The sequence below is a fragment of the Pelobates fuscus genome, chromosome 4 (assembly GCF_036172605.1).
Source record: "Pelobates fuscus isolate aPelFus1 chromosome 4, aPelFus1.pri, whole genome shotgun sequence".
Classification (NCBI taxonomy): domain Eukaryota; kingdom Metazoa; phylum Chordata; class Amphibia; order Anura; family Pelobatidae; genus Pelobates; species Pelobates fuscus.
Genome location: NC_086320.1, coordinates 17,084,596 through 17,100,870, shown reverse-complemented (window position 1 = coordinate 17,100,870; position 16,275 = coordinate 17,084,596). Strand labels below are relative to the sequence as shown.

At 36.2% G+C, this 16,275-nt stretch overlaps 1 protein-coding gene across 2 annotated transcripts in view; it reads left to right on the top strand.

Annotated features, from left to right (window-relative positions):
• ADGRB1 (adhesion G protein-coupled receptor B1) overlaps positions 1 to 16,275 on the top strand; it is a 500,908-nt gene that overhangs the window by 449,523 nt on the left and 35,110 nt on the right. For both annotated transcript variants that reach the window (XM_063451001.1, XM_063451000.1), the window contains 4 exons: positions 2,116 to 2,219; positions 4,517 to 4,619; positions 7,018 to 7,168; positions 11,790 to 11,859. In XM_063451001.1, the coding sequence (XP_063307071.1) occupies positions 2,116 to 2,219; positions 4,517 to 4,619; positions 7,018 to 7,168; positions 11,790 to 11,859 (428 nt within the window). The remainder of the gene's footprint in view (positions 1 to 2,115; positions 2,220 to 4,516; positions 4,620 to 7,017; positions 7,169 to 11,789; positions 11,860 to 16,275) is intronic.

Sequence of the window (16,275 nt, the reverse complement as noted above, 5' to 3'; positions counted from 1 at the left end):
TTAAAAAAAAAGTGCAGATTTGAATAGAAATTTGAACTTGTAGAAATTAATCTTGTCACCCCCCCCCCCCCCCGGTTGTTAATTAGACAATCTGTCCTATTACTTCTTATTTGTCTAGCTCAGTGGCACTAACCTCGAGAGGCAGCAAATGTCCAGAGAACCTACCTTGCAGAGACAACTTATTGAGCTGCATTGGGAAGTCTGTGATTGGACAGCCACAGAAAGTCTGGGCGGGGTTAGAAGGGGAGGGATTGCAAAAGCAGACAAGAGACATGCAACTCGGCAAACTGTTTGTAGTTATACCTCAATGAAAAAAATGCATATTTAGATGCATGCATATGTTACTGAGAATACATCTACTAAGCAGCATTTATTGTTCTGTATTTGTGCTGTGCAGTGTCCCTTAAAACGTTTCCATTTAGCGGCATCACTTTAACATATATTTCATGCTTTAGTACAAATTGTATGTACAATGGTGGGCATGGAAGACACAATAGGGTCAATATATTTTAGTTCTGAATGTTTGTTAATGTATACTTGTAGACATTGGTTTGTCAAAGAGCATACAAAGGAAATGTATGGAACCCGGACTATTGTTCAAGCCATTGACATAAGCACCTGTTGTATGCAGTATGACTCTATAGCAGTAGGTTATTATTGGCCTCAGCACTGGTGTTGAGACTTAAAAACTGCAGTGGCTACTGCTAGTTTTAGCCATGGTCCTAGAGTCACCCAGTTGTTTATATTATGATTGCTTGATGTCAGTAGTATTTTTTTAGTATGATATTGAGTTCATCATAGCACTGCTATTAGGCTTTTTTATTGTGTGACTTTTCAAGTTACAACTTCAAAAGAATTCCACCTGATTGCTCAACTTCACCTAGTTATCTCTGTTTCAGAAGATAATTTCACTGGCAAATAGATCATATGTCTTTCATGGCTTTAACCTGCTATATTTTTATGATAAATATTTATGGTCAATTTAAAACGTCATTGGAAGCATACTCACAAAGTTGCGTTATTGTTTTTGCTTTCTGCTTATTTTTTTACATAAATCTTGTGATAACTAGGAACCATAAACACACAAACTTCAACTAACAACAATGTAACACAAGGATTCACATTCCTTAGAATGGCCGGACTTGATAGATAGAATAGGAAGAGTGCAAGGCAAGGTTAAGAGCAGAAGAAAATAGGATAAACGGTAGACAAGCCAAAATATCAGGAGCACAGAGATCAGGATAATCATAAAACATGCCAAAGATCATAGGAAAACATTTCAAGGTCAAAACCAGAATGCAGACAACTACAAAAAATACGCTTTTGGATCAGCAAGTACCAAAACAGCACAATGAAAAACATAATTGGATTGCATCATCTCCATTCGCCAAATGGTACATGAATGGCTTAATGCTCGTTTCACATCTCCACTGATGTCAGAAGAGCACGGCTGACAACTATATTGAGTTGTATCCAAAATAATGCACTAGTTATCACAGATATAATAAGTGAAGGAATGATGCTAAACTGTAGTAACATTCAGATCTGTGTCAATAATGACGTGAGAATGACTCAACTCTGTACTAAGACTTGGGTTGAATGAGTAGACACTGGAATGATGACACTGTGCACAAACAGTTATGGTTGCGTAAAAAGCTCCCTATTTTACCCTTTCGATTGTAAGGTCAGGAGATATCTAGCTAAGTACTTTGTATAAAAAAGCTTTAATAGATATATGTCTACTCATGGGCAGGGTCATATTTACCTTTTCTATTGGTCTATATATCGTACTGTGTTTTTTACAAAAAAATATTAGCTTGTTAGAATGATAGTAATGTCACTGCCTTAGAACTGGTAACCTCAGGTTTTAATCCCAGTTGTACCATCTTACCAGTAAGTGTCATGGGGCTAAACACCTAATGATATATCTACCTTCTTCAAATTCTCACAGATTATAAGCTCGGTTGAGTAGGACCTTCAAATGTCCTCGTTTTATAATTGTAAAGCAATGCGGAATATGTTGGCATTATGTAAATGCTTATAATAATAGTAATAACATGTTGATGCATTAAAGATATCAGTAATAATAATTAGAAAATATGTTTTATGTTACAGAATTTGGAAAAAGTGTTCGTCCCCTCTGTTACGCTGATTGTCGGATGTGGGGTCTCATCACTTACGCTGTTATTACTGATAATAATTTACGTATCGGTGTGGAGGTGAGTGCAGAAATGTTACACCACTCTTAATAAAGACCTTTAGGATTATTTTCCTAGTTTTTCCAAATTAATTTTACAAAACATTCAAGATATTTCTCATGTTATTTAATTATTTGCTGGGTGCATAGTATATGAACTACAACTAAAAAAATATTTTATCACTGAAATTTGTGCAGTACATTGTCTGGATAAAACTTATGACAGTGGTAATTGAATTAACATCATATCTTAAAGACAAAATTACAATATTGAGAAAATGTGACAGTTTCTCTAAACTAGATAGCATAGCCAAAATAAAAAAATACATGCATGCATGCAAAAGTGCTACTGATATAATAAAAAGAGTGGTCAGTACAGAGGTCCTTAAAACACACCATGGGTGCTCTCCAAAAGTATGAGTAACTAGCATATAGGGTAGAGTGACACAACACAAATCAGTATTGCAATAAATTACGTGGCACCAACTTTACATTTCTGAAAGTTTAGCAATCTGCATCGTTATTAAATTGTTATAGAAATACTTTTTATAGAGACACAGGTTCTCTATTGATCATCCTTCTGTCAATAAAAGGGGCTAGACACTATTAATACACTATTATACTCTTGTATTCCCTTGGAAAATAATATTTTGTCAGCCTAATTATTGCATGAACAATTGTCTAGCTCTCTGAGCTGCATTTATTTTCATGGCCTCCTTACAGAGCACTGCCATAACTTTGGTCAGCATAAAATGAGTAGATATGTCTATAAACCTTAATTGAATTTTATAACCTAAGGGTGTGTGCGTAGCCCTTGTGAATTTACAAAAGAATTCCCCAGATGGTTGCGACCCTAGATAATTGCTTTAGATTACACTTTCCAAGTGAACCATTAAATTGTAGAATTTTCTATAAAACTGTTCATAAAAACAAATTATTACATCTAACAAACTCAAGTACCAAGTGGCCTATTCTCCAAACATCCCATTGTGCTGAGCTGAGAATTCACACTAAATGTCGTCCAACATAGCTAACCTGGAAAAATGTTTCTGCGATTTTTTTACGTTCAGCCTTTTTAGCCAACATTGATCAAAACAGAAGACCTAATGGTTTAATGAGTAGTCTGTGAGATGTATACGTCGCCATGAGCACCAGAAGGAATTTGTGACTGTGAAGAAGATTGCACAGATAGCAAATTTGTCATTTTTATTTTTTTTGTCAGAAATTACCGAAATAAAGCCATGTCAGATGTGGACCAGTAAACCTTTACCTGGTTAAAGTACAATGCAGCCTATCTACATATCTTATAATATTTGAGAATACTCATTCATTTATGGCAACATTGAGCATACCTTAGGGCTCCCAACTGTCCCACTTTTGGTGTAACATTTCCTATTTCGTTGTCTTGACCTACCGTCCTAGTTTAGTTTCCTGGTGTCTTGTGTTGAGGGCTGACTATTAGATTGTCTTTCAGCTGACATGCGTCTTTAGTAGGTGGAAATGCCCACTTTCTACATTCTGCTTGTTTCAGTAATGTAAGGCTCCTAGGATCCTGTACCTAATAGGCAGTGCAAGAATGTTAGTGATTGTAAATTTTGTCCAGAAAACAGACACCGGGGATTAACATTGGAAGGTGGAAGAGAAACCTAAATTCAGGATTATCATGTCATTTATTGCATTAGAGGGGCCACCATCTGCAGCTACTTGATCACCCAACAACATATTCTTAAAAATATTGCTGCAGCTTAACACATATATAAAATGTGACGCAGTTTACTGCATGGTTCCCGTGCCTGAAACTCGGAGAAGAAAAATATAAAGTCCTTCAACAAATGTCACTAATTGTAATTAAATGCAGTGAGGGCACACAATGTATCTCATCAATTCCCATAATTACCATGTTCTGAATATTTATCAGAACATTAACTTTTTGTATAACATGCTGTTAGACTGAAACTTTAATAAAAGCCAAAAAACACAAAAAAACAACAAGAAAGAAAACCAAGAATTCACAGACAGGAAGGCTGCCTTGGAGGGACAAACATTTTCAGATCATTTATGTTCATGTTCTCTAGAGTGAGAACTGCAGTTACTAGAAGTGATAACCTGAAGCTTACACTTCTCTTTGCTTCTTCAGAGGAAAAAATAAAAGGTTTTATTTATTTTTTCATTTTAAATGTATATTCGTGGTACAAATAATTAAGCATATACTGCTTAGGTAACCTTCTTTAATTTAGTTCTAAAACTAAATGCTAATGTTTACTTGGAACATATGCCTCTTTCATGTTCGTAAATGTATCTATTATTTCCTTGTTTTAGGTACATCCGATCAGAACGCTCAGTGATCCTGATCAATTTCTGCCTGTCTATTATGTCTTCAAATGCCTTAATACTCATTGGGCAAACGCAAACCGGTAACAAGGTACAATACTTTTAATGGATTTCTAACCTCTCGGGAAATCATTTAAAGTTTCACTGGCAATATAATAACTGACCAATGAAATACTCTTTATTTATCTGATAAAATAATGAAATACTCTTTATTTATCTAATAAAATAATGAAATCCTCTTTATTTATCTAATAAAATAATTGTTATATAGATATGTTCCACTTGTGCCCAGCGTGACTTGTCGATTTAAAGATCATAACATCCTCTAGACCAGTGGTTCCCAACCCAGTCCTCATGTGCCCCCTAACAATCCAGGCTTTAGGGGTAAGGTGATCTAAGGTGATTTTAGAAAAAAACAACAAAAAAAACACTTTAGACACAACAGGACTGGTACTTGAGGACTGTGTTGGGAACCCCTGATCTAGAAAAAGTTCTAATTGTATGGATGAAAAGTTATTTTGTTATATCACTTTTTATGCTTTTAAGTTTTACTGTTATGCTATTAGGATAGTAGTATAAATTTCACCAACGGATGCCATGAGTAAAAGCACACTAGGAATTCTGGGTTGGCAGTTACATTGTTTACGGGCTATGTGCTTTGTCCAGTCATGGAGGCTATGTTGTGGGAGGAGGTCTATAATTAATGTTTTTTTAGGTTAGTATATCTTTTGTTCTGTGTACTTTCACAGTGTGTAGACAATATTTACAATTACGTGAATTCAGACTAGTTATTCACAAGACTGGGTGACAGGTGAAAACGTTATACGTGGTTGTAATAGAATAGTTCTAATGTAAATAGATCTTCACAGGTAAGTTTGTGTTGCATGATATACTACACTTAACATGCTGTACATCAATCCAAAAATGCTCACCTTTGCACCAACAGAAAACACCAAAAAGCCAAAAGTTAAACTTGGCAAAATTTAAGCAAGTGAGGAAAAAGTGAATCTAATGAGTTTTACCTGCCAATCCGGTTTAGTTTAGTAAAAAGTGATATTAGCACCGACAGATTTAAGTGCACCTCTCGCGTTGTGACTCAAGTTTGTCCCATTTTTGTATTTTATTGAAACTCTTCTTAATTTAACAGTGGGGGGGGACCAAACATCAACATCATTTTGTCCTCAACATCTTATTTTTTTTTTAAAATGCCTCCTCCCTTTTTACTTTTTTTACTTGTAATAGAATATCTCCCAAGTGTTCCTCTTTAAGATAGACTGTCCCTGTATTCACCCGAATTCCTCTCCCCCACTCCCTCTCCAGTCCTGGTTACTGATGTAAGCACTATGGCCAGTATAACGGTATTACATCGAGCCATACTACACAATGGAGTAATGTGTGGCTTCTTTGCTGTTACATTGTTCTGACTTTTGTTCTGAACAATAATGGAAAATCATTTGTTTGTTGTAAATGACCAATTTTCAGAAAACTGTTTTGAAATCCATTAATTATCTGCCATCTCCTTCCATACATTTTGAGGAGTCACAAAAACACAAGAAATGGATCAGCGCTAATATAACAAGGGGTAGGCAGCAACCACCACAAAGGGGATCCCTCTTACCCTTTGAACAAAAGACAGAAATGTACAAAGAAAGACAGGGGCTGCGCCAAGGGGAGATGAAATATAGTCAATGACAGGAGTCCAGAAGTATAAAATAATATCTTTAGGTTCACACCAGATGGTGTCTTTATGGTATATTCAACGGGAGAGCTGAGTTCTTAAAGCTTGGGAATGGTATCCTTGATCAGTCTCTCCGATTTTCGGTCATATAAAATGAAGAGAAGAGAGAAAGAACCTGATAGTGCAGTATGTTATGTATAAAGTTGTTATGGTGAAATGGTAATTATGCACTCACATTTGGCAGAGTTATGGCTAGCTCTAGCATCTTTTAATTGTAGTGGTACAATCTTCACTTCTGGATATAATGTAGGTGTCCTCTGTCTTTAGGTAAGCTGGAGCTCAAATGACAGCAAAAGTAGGGGTGCAACAATAGTGCTCTCAATAAGATAAAAGTCAAGTGTAGAAAGATATATATAAAATATACTCACACAACATTGAGCAAGCTGACTGCTTTGTGGTATCGGCTCCGGTGGTATGATCCCCACCTCGGATTTCTTTGGAGTGGTGATTAAAAAGCCAGGTAAAAAAAATAAAAAATAAAATGGAAGGAAATTAAAGGAAATTGACACAAATCTAGGTATATTTGTCCAAAATAATTCCTTTATTCAAAAAAGAAATAAAACATCCAATAATGCGTTTCGCCGCTTTGGCTTTTTATGCCATTTGAAAAAGCCACATTGGCAAAACGCGTTATTGGATGTTTTATTTTGTTTTTGAATAAGCAGCTAAAACAATATAACATTGTGTTTGAGTTTTATGCATTCAGAATAATCAATCACCGGGCTAAATTAACTATTTGTCTCATCCACAGGTGATATGTGCGCTGGTGGCAGCTTTCCTTCATTTCTTCTTTCTGTCCTCATTTTGCTGGGTGTTGACAGAAGCTTGGCAGTCCTACATGGCAGTGACGGGCCGTCTTCGCAATCGGATCATTCGCAAGCGTTTTCTGTGCCTTGGATGGGGTGAGGCTTGGTTGTCTCTGCTGCAGAATATAAAGCATGTCTGTAGTCAATGTATCCATGGTTTTATTTAGAAGAAAAAAAGAAAAACTAAGTGAGAAATACAGAGGAAGTGTGACTAGAACACTTTTTTAGTGATTAAGATTGACCTATTCAATTTCCAGGACCATCATGGTGCAATATAATTTGTCCATCTGAGTTGAATTTAAGGTTTTTTTTCGGGGTCACTTATTTTGGAGGAAAACTGAATATTTAATGACTATATCTACAATTTCTATCACGTGAAAAACATGAGCAAGGTTACACTATGAGCTGTTCGACACAAAACCTTACAGTGCCAGGTGATGCTCCGCTATATCATATTAGATGTTATAAATCCATTGCAACATTAAAAGCAATAAGGGACAATGCAGGTAAGCTGAATATGTATTTAATAATGAAATAACTACAGACTCTATAGTAGGAGACACTGGATGGCAAACATCCTAAATAACAATAACCAGATCCAGGTGATAAATAGTAGACTCATGCATGGTAAAAATATTTGGTTCTTCCAAAATTACTTTGTTTACATTTTCTGATTTTGTTTGGAAAATATTTGTTTTGGTTTGCAAATTTAAAGAGATGCTATATTTTAGGAATACAAAGCTGTATTTCTAGCATTATAGCTCCCTCGTGACCCCCCCCCCCCCCCCCGCACCCCTCAACCTCGCAGTAATTAACCATTACTGTACTTACCCAAATCCAATGCTTATGTTCATCAGCGCTGGGTCGTCATTCTGCCCCCTCCCTCGTTACCTATGGGCAAGTGCATTAAGCCCTCCCCATAGGAAAGCAATACAATGCATTACTATAGGACATTGGCTAACACTTGATGTCCTCATGCAGAGGGTGAGGACATCCAGTGTCAGTTAGGTGACCAAAAGTCACCTTGCCACCAAGAAGTGCCTCTAGTATCTGATTGACAACCACTAAAGGGAGTCTTAAGCCTGTTAGGTAACTATTGCAGTTTCTCAGAAACTGCAATAATTACGATTGCAGAGTTAAGGGGACAGAGTCAATGCACCCAGACCACTTCAATGAGCTGAAATGGTCTGGGTGCCTATAGTGTCTCTTTAGGTCAGTTCAAAATCCTTTGGATCAATCCAAATATTGCCAGGGTAATTAGAAAATGAAGGGAAAAAGGTACCTCTAGTATCCATTTAACAAAAAAAACACTCAAAGTGACTTTGAGTGACTCAAAGCAGTTGCCACCCCAAAACGAATTCTGAATGAACCAAAAATGCCCAACTATAGTACTATTCGGTTTGTTTGAGATTTCGGGTTGGAATTTGGAAGTTCAAACGGGCACCGAATTGGTCAAAATTCAGTTCAATTTGATCTGAACCAACTCCAAATCCAATAAATAGTGTGGGCAGCAAGAAGAAAAACGTGGATTAAAATTGAATATTGCATTTGTAAATCAGATTATTAACAACTATGCATTGCTATATAAATGTAACGAAGGGTAACAAGCCAGAGCAGGTAAAAATGGATATTGCTGAACCATGAAAGCCAATGAAAAAAAATAAAAATTAAAACATGCACAATCTAGAAAGCTGGGGATATAAATTAATAAATTAATTAAATGAATATTTATAATGCCATAATAATATATTGGACAACATATATAATGTTATGAATAATTCATCGTTAATGGAACACTATAGCGTTAGGAATAGAAAACTGTACGCATAACTCTATATCATGCCCCCTATCCCTAACTTACTGGGTCCCTCCTGCAAGGGCTGCCTTGAGCTAGATTGACCTCCTCCTCGAAGTCACATCGATGAAGGAACCTAGAGCTGCATGCATATTACAACTTTCCCAGGGATGCCTTGAATATGCTAGATATCCTCTTGCAAAGTTTAAAAGTCAAACATTTTGAAAATCCAAGAAGCGCCTCTAGTGGCTGTCTGGAAGTCGGCCGCTAGAGTTTGTCTTAACCCTTCAATGTAAACATTGCAGTTCTAAGGGGTCAGATACACTGCACACAGACTACTTTAATGGGATGAAGTGGTCTGTGTGCCTGTAGTAGAGACATACTGGATACCCACTCACCGAATAACCCAGGTGCTCTGAAGCCAGGGCTGGCCAGGCCTCACTTCCAAAATATGCAGAAATAATAACGGTTCAAGCACTCCAGGATAACAAAAATAGCAGCTTTATTGGGGCAAAAATAGCAACGTTTCAACCCTACCGGGTCTTTATCAAGCTTGCCAAACACCCGATAGGGCCTAAACGTTGCTGCTATTTTTGTTATCCCAGAGGCCTGAGCCATTATTTATTCTGTGTGCCTATAGTGTCCCTTTCAGTTTTTTAGGTAATCACTTTCTTTAGGTCCCCCTTTACTACCAAACACTATTTGCATATAAATAAAAACAGTAAAACATTTTATTTGAAACATGGCTTGCATGGCTAGCACATACATGTTTGGTAACTCAGTATTTGTGGATATAGTTTGCCTTCCAGACAAACATGAACATTTTAATTTTTAGTACACAATTTCTAGTTTTCATTTGTTTATTTATTTATCCTTTCTAGAAATCTTTGGGGATTGAAAAGCTTTAGGCAGCATACAGTATAATTTTCTTCATTATTTGACTCGGTGTCTAAAATATTAGTTTAACCCCTTAAGGACCAAACTTCTGGAATAAAAGGGAATCATGACATGTCACACATGTCATGTGTCCTTAAGGGGTTAAGAACAAAAAGGGCAATTCAATGTCAAATCAACAAGGCCCCTAAACTTACATTAGAAAGATTTTTTCTATTTTTTTTTTAATTTGGAATATTAAAAGGGCCACAAGATGAGCCAATGTAAAATTGTAGGACAGGTCAGAATTGCAAATTTTTGCACCCCTATAACTTAGTGAATACATGAGATATATACTTACAATTTTACATAGATTTATATCTCAGGTGGCCCTTTAAGTTTGCCAAATTGTATTTTTAAAAAAAGTGAGTTTGAAAAATGTATTTTGCCGAAATTACATGGGTGGAATTGCAGCTAGACGTTTTACTTGTAATTTATCAAATATTTATAAAGCTGGAACTCATTCCAAGAGTACACATGTTGGCAAGTGAGACTTAACGGGCTACATTTTATTTTACAAAGCAAATCAAATGTAAAATGTGCATCAGGTTTTGGTAGTGAAGGGATTAAGGATATTAATCTAATTTAGGGAGTTTATCCACTAAACAGTGGGTAGATATGAGAATGTACTTTTAACATAAAAGAAGGTATATTTGGTTTGGTAGAATTCTTCAGAAGTGCCATACTGCCAGCTTGGGTAGTTGACCTTAATTTATAAAATGTGTGTATCCAATTAATCATATAGCACTAATTAGTGAATAAGTCATGAGGTTAATCCGGGAATATTTTATTTGTATGCAATGCCGTATGCTGTGTATACAGCCAACAATCTGCAAAGTGCTAATTGCATCCCAAACTGCCTGAATATTATCTATAAAAGTTGTACTGTTTTCAGAGAATCCCCTCGGAGGTATGAATTCAGATTATTATATCCTCGCTCTATTGCTACAAGCATGCTATGTTTATGAAAAACATACACATAATTGAACTGCGTTATTCGGTTCCCTTTTATTGCATTGGCTGCAGGTGATACAAAGGTGCAGATTGTTTAGAATTTATGTTGATATTAGCAATGATTAGATTATGGGGAAATAATTGCAGTAGAATTTGTTAATTGCTACATGACGCAGTCATATTTCATGCCTGTAATGCCCCAAAACGCATTTAATATAGAAAGGCCTATGTCTTGTCTAGATACTGACTCTGGGGTTACATTTAATGTGCTCTTTGTAACTTTTTACATTCTGATTTGTGAGTGCATCTTAATGGGAATTTTAAGTTTCAGATCAACATTTCAAAACTGAAAATATAGCTGATGTGGATTTTTTTTTTTATTTTTTATAATTCGACTCAAATTTGAAATTCCCTTTGCATTCATTTTGAAATTCTGTCTTTTCACATTGTATAATCTTGTACTTGTTTGTGACCTTATTCAGGTCGATGTGCTCAGCAAATTCACTTTTTGGTCAGCATTGTCCGCTCAGAAGATACAATTTTGGGTGTTTGGTTGGTGATTATTGTACCCAAAAAAAATTATGCGTGAAATATCAATGGATTTTTTTTTCAGGTTCAACACAAAAGAAACTCCTTACATCTATGAAAAATGATCAAAGCAAATCAAATCATTTTTTCATATTGGAGCCAGAATGCACCTGGCTGCTGCAGAGCTATAGAATCTTTGCCATAAATATCCATTGATAAAGAATTTCACAAATGACAAAATCCAATTAAAAAGAAACTTGACGAAACCTTGGTTTTCCTTCTTGCAAAATGTGTAAATAAAATAGAAAATGGTGGTAATTGTAAAGTTAGTTCTCAGTTTAGTTTTATTCTTGAGAAGATGCCGGTATTTTCCTTCCTTTTGAGGTTTTGTTTAGTACATTAGCTATTTGGTTATAGCTTGTTTTTCTCCTCTTGTTTTGATGAAATGTAAGATTCTCAGTGGTTTACTATCCAAATCGTATTAATTCCATTGTCTTCCTGCTGTAGGGCTTCCTGCTCTTGTAGTGGCAATTTCTGTTGGGTTTACTAAAGCAAAAGGTTATGGATCAAATAGCTAGTAAGTATCATCATTGTATTCTTTTAATATTCATTGAGTTTTTCTGAAACATATTAACGCTGTGTCTGTTCCATGTTATGTCTAATGCATTCAGTTACATAGAACAAAAAGCAATCCATAATATAAAGACTGAATAATACGTTCGTCCATCAAGCACAACTTGTCTCACATATATTTTTGCTGTTGATCCAACATAAACTAAATTATCTGAATAACCCGTGTTTAACCCCTTAAGGACCAAACTTCTGGAATAAAAGGGAGTCATGACATGTCACACATGTCATGTGTCCTTAAGGGGTTAAACCAGTCATGAATGTGCACAAAACTTGTGGACGAAATATTCGTTAGTCTGTATGACCTTGCTCAAGGGTACATTTTGCAGCCATGTTTTGGGGTTCTCAGTAAAAGTCAGAATACCTGAGCCGTGAGCTAGCTGCAAGTCTATTGGTTAAAGGGACAGTCCACTACCCCCAGTAAAACATGCATGTCTTTAATTACTGCATTTTCTTATGGCATATCGAAAACAGCTTACAAAAGCTGCAGATCACTTGTATTTTTACTAATAAATATGGGGTACAACTCTAAGTCTTCTGATTCTGGCCAGTCCATCAAACTGATCTAATTGATCATTTCAATGATGACATTGGATTTTTACATTCCACTAGTAATATGTCCTTACGTGAGGGCCTGTGATGCACCAGGCTGAAATAGGTTATAATATGAAATAAACTAAAGGTTCCAGTAGTTGCAGATCGGATAATCTGATAATCGGATAATCTGTGTCTCGTATGCTGATTGATACCCAACAAGGCCAGGGTAACTGCCAACATATCTTGTGCATGCGGTAAAATGTTGCTCTCTTCTTAAAGGAAAACTCTAGCATTAGGAACAAATATGTGTTCCTAATGCTATAGTCCCCTTTAAAAGTGTAGGTCCCCGAACCCATCCCCCTTGAATGAAGTTAAAAAGACGTTTTACTCAGGCAGATAATCTCAGATAGTTAATTTTTTTCCCACAGGAAAGTGTTGAGGGGCAAAACTGTGTGCCTATTGGATACTCTCTATGATACCGATTGAAGTAGCCGAGTTTTACTCTGCTGTCTCTTTGGAAGTGCCCGTAGTGGTTGTAACTGTGACAGTCACTAGAGGCGCTTCCAATGAGATAGCAGAGTAACGTGACAGCCATTAGAAGGATTTAAACCCTGCAATACCAACATTGCCATTCTGTAGAATGAGCACACAAAACTACAGGGACAGGGCACCCAATTCATTCAAAGAAGTGGTCTGGGTGACTATTGTGTCCCTTAAATGGCAGCTCGAGGTGTTTTCTTTGAATTGAATAAATTATAGCTACTATGAAAAAAAAACACACAAAAAAATATTAACAAAGCGAAATCTAATCTGTTCATTGGCAATCAGTGCACTCAGGAACAATCTAAGGAATTAAATGTCTTAAATCTAACAAAAGCGTGTTGTGCATCTTCCTTCCAACGCTTTAAATATTAATTGCTAATTCATTGCTATGTACTCAGAGCTGCAGCTAAATACCCACCAGACTGCAGTAACATTGAATCATGATTGATCACATTTTATCATTTGCTGCAGCCCGTATAAAGTGTTCAGTCAGTATTGGTTTCTTTATTCTAACCACCTTTTATTTATTATCAGTTTCTATATTCCCAGGTTGGATGTTATATGTAATATATCTGCAGCTAAGAAATTCTGCAGGTTTATCTGTCATTCTGAACCTGAGCCGCCACCGATCTGTCCACACCACAGACTAGGGCTTAAAAGGCCATTCCTGACAATGTATTTAACCCTTACTCTGCCAGCAAGCTGGTTAGCACTCTGAGGGTTCAAAGTGTGTATGCCTTCTCCCAGAACAGAGATTGTTTGTGATTGTTCTCTTGCTGGTAGTAAGACTCTCCACTGGGAGGGCAGAAATTTTAAATCGACATCAGAACTTTTTGGATTAATTTAGGAAGCCTATCCAATGTTCTGCTACTATTGAAATTGTTGAGAGAGTGATTCAAAGATTAAGGGTACAACAACCATCTATTTATTTTTTTCTCATTTGCATAATGCTAGGACTTTTTCTTTATATTTGGAAAAATAAAAAGTTTATATCCTAATACACCTAAAAAACACGTATACATATAATTCTATAATTAGATTACTAACACAGTCTGTAGAGATGCTGGAATCAGCAGTCTGCTCCCATTATTGGAATCTCAATCAATCAATCAATCTTAACAAGATGAAGCAGTTATGGTGCCTACATTGTCCCTTTAAGAGTATCCCAAAGAACGACAAGGACAGGACATGGTTAACATTATAATGACTGCAAATCAAATCATTATTTTAGACATTTTTAATATTTAAATATGGAAGGTTTAATGGCAAGGGCATTTTTTTTCAATGTCACTGCGTGCCTTTGAAAGCATTCTGAGCAAAGTATTTCATTTTGTACACTGCACAGAGAGCTTTCCCACGTCGACATTGACTAATGGACTCTTTCATGCCACGCAGTGCCACTGTGTCAAGCCTTCCCACTTGTGCGGCTTACAAATTGCTAAGAACACCTTATTTTGGTGGGGAGAATGGTCTGCATTAATCTTAATACGCGAGATGAAAGCAGTGTGAGCTTCTGAATTAATTTGTTAGCCAGCTTCAAGGTAGAATGAGTCTGCTTAGGGGAGGCGAAGGCCAATCATGATTTTATTAACATGCTTACACCTCCAAAACTGACTGAGTTCCACAGCCTTCCCTAAACCATAATGACACGTGAGAGGTAAGTAAGTATGGATACAAAGATTAGAAGAATCATGGCATTCTCAATTATAGCAGATTGACTCTGAATGGTTAACGTTAGGCTAACATAGTCGAATTGTGCCTTTATCTTAGTTGGAGAATTTTTCAAATCAACTATTTTTGCCTAATTTTTTCCATTAGGACTTAATTTGCTACAATTCTATGTCATACTTGACTTTTTAAAGCTTCTCGTTAGATATTCACAGCTGCAGGTCTAAGCACATAGGGTTGGTTCTAGGTACAGTTATCTCAATTCAGGGATTTCTTTTTTGCCTTATTAAAGTCCATTATTGTTCATTGTTGTGGAATGTTTGGTCATATTTTTTTTTAAAACTGGTTCTATTCTATTGGCTAATAACTATGTGGATACAAACCGTATCTTTGCTTACTGAACCTGACAGGTATCTGAAAAGCCCTCCCTCTTAAAACTGTATTTTGTATTTATGAAATTAGCCAATACATGCTATAGTAATATTTATGTAATGATTCCGCTAAGGTGACATGTACCATCCAAAGGAGAAATACAATAGTTGCCATGTTTCCCATCTGTAAGATGACACATCCAATTTATCAAAAGCTATTTTATTGGCTTTGAATATGTTTAAATAATACCATTAATAAAATTAACACGTTGATTATTTGTCGTTTTAAGGATTATACGTAGATGTCATATCCAGTGAGCTATCTCCCAATAGCTGTATTTATATGGATCAATTTGTTACACGTAACAATGAATGTGTAATTGCTTATCAATGATCTTACGGATTGAGGTGGTAGGACATGTTTTCCTGGGATATGTCCTAATTCAGTGTCCTTTGGGGTTAGCCTAAGGCGTCCTTGATGAAGTGGTGCATGTCTGTAAGGATTATTATTTTAAATTAACTATATCACATTAAGACTATTTATAAAATTGCACAGATCGTATTACTGGGAAAAGCAATATGCAATAGATATTTGTCTATTGGTTGTCCATCATTTGTCCACTGATCCACTTCTGGAATAGTGATGGCTTCTGACTAGAATATCTCCTCGTGTACCTCACATTCTCTGTGAAAATCTAGTTTATTTTTTATTCTATATCCAATGTTCCTGGTGCAAGATGTCCAGATGGCAGAACTTCATGTTAATCAAGTCAAAACCCTTAATTATTGAGACTTCTCTCCCATCTGTACTTGGTTGTTCACCCACCAAATCAGCAGGGAACAATATTCGGACTGCTCTAGAACACCACAGACCGAGGCTGTTATAGATAAACCATTATAACGCACACAACCTCTTACTCACATAACTGTTATAAGCATGTAACTGTGATACACCTGACTAATATGGACATGCCACTATGGGTCACATAACTGCTATAGGCGTACCACTGGGATGCACCAAACTGTTATATACATACCACTGGTAGACACACAACTGTTATAGACACATCTATGAGAAGTCTCATTTATCATTAATATTTTTAGCATATCTATTGGTCAAAGCCGAAATTTTATAAGAGTGAAGAGTTGCGCCCGTTAACTGTATTTAGACTTATGGGGCACTCGCTGTTGGCTTTAAATACTCATAGAATGTTGTCAACCTTTGATAGAAAGGGAATAGCTGA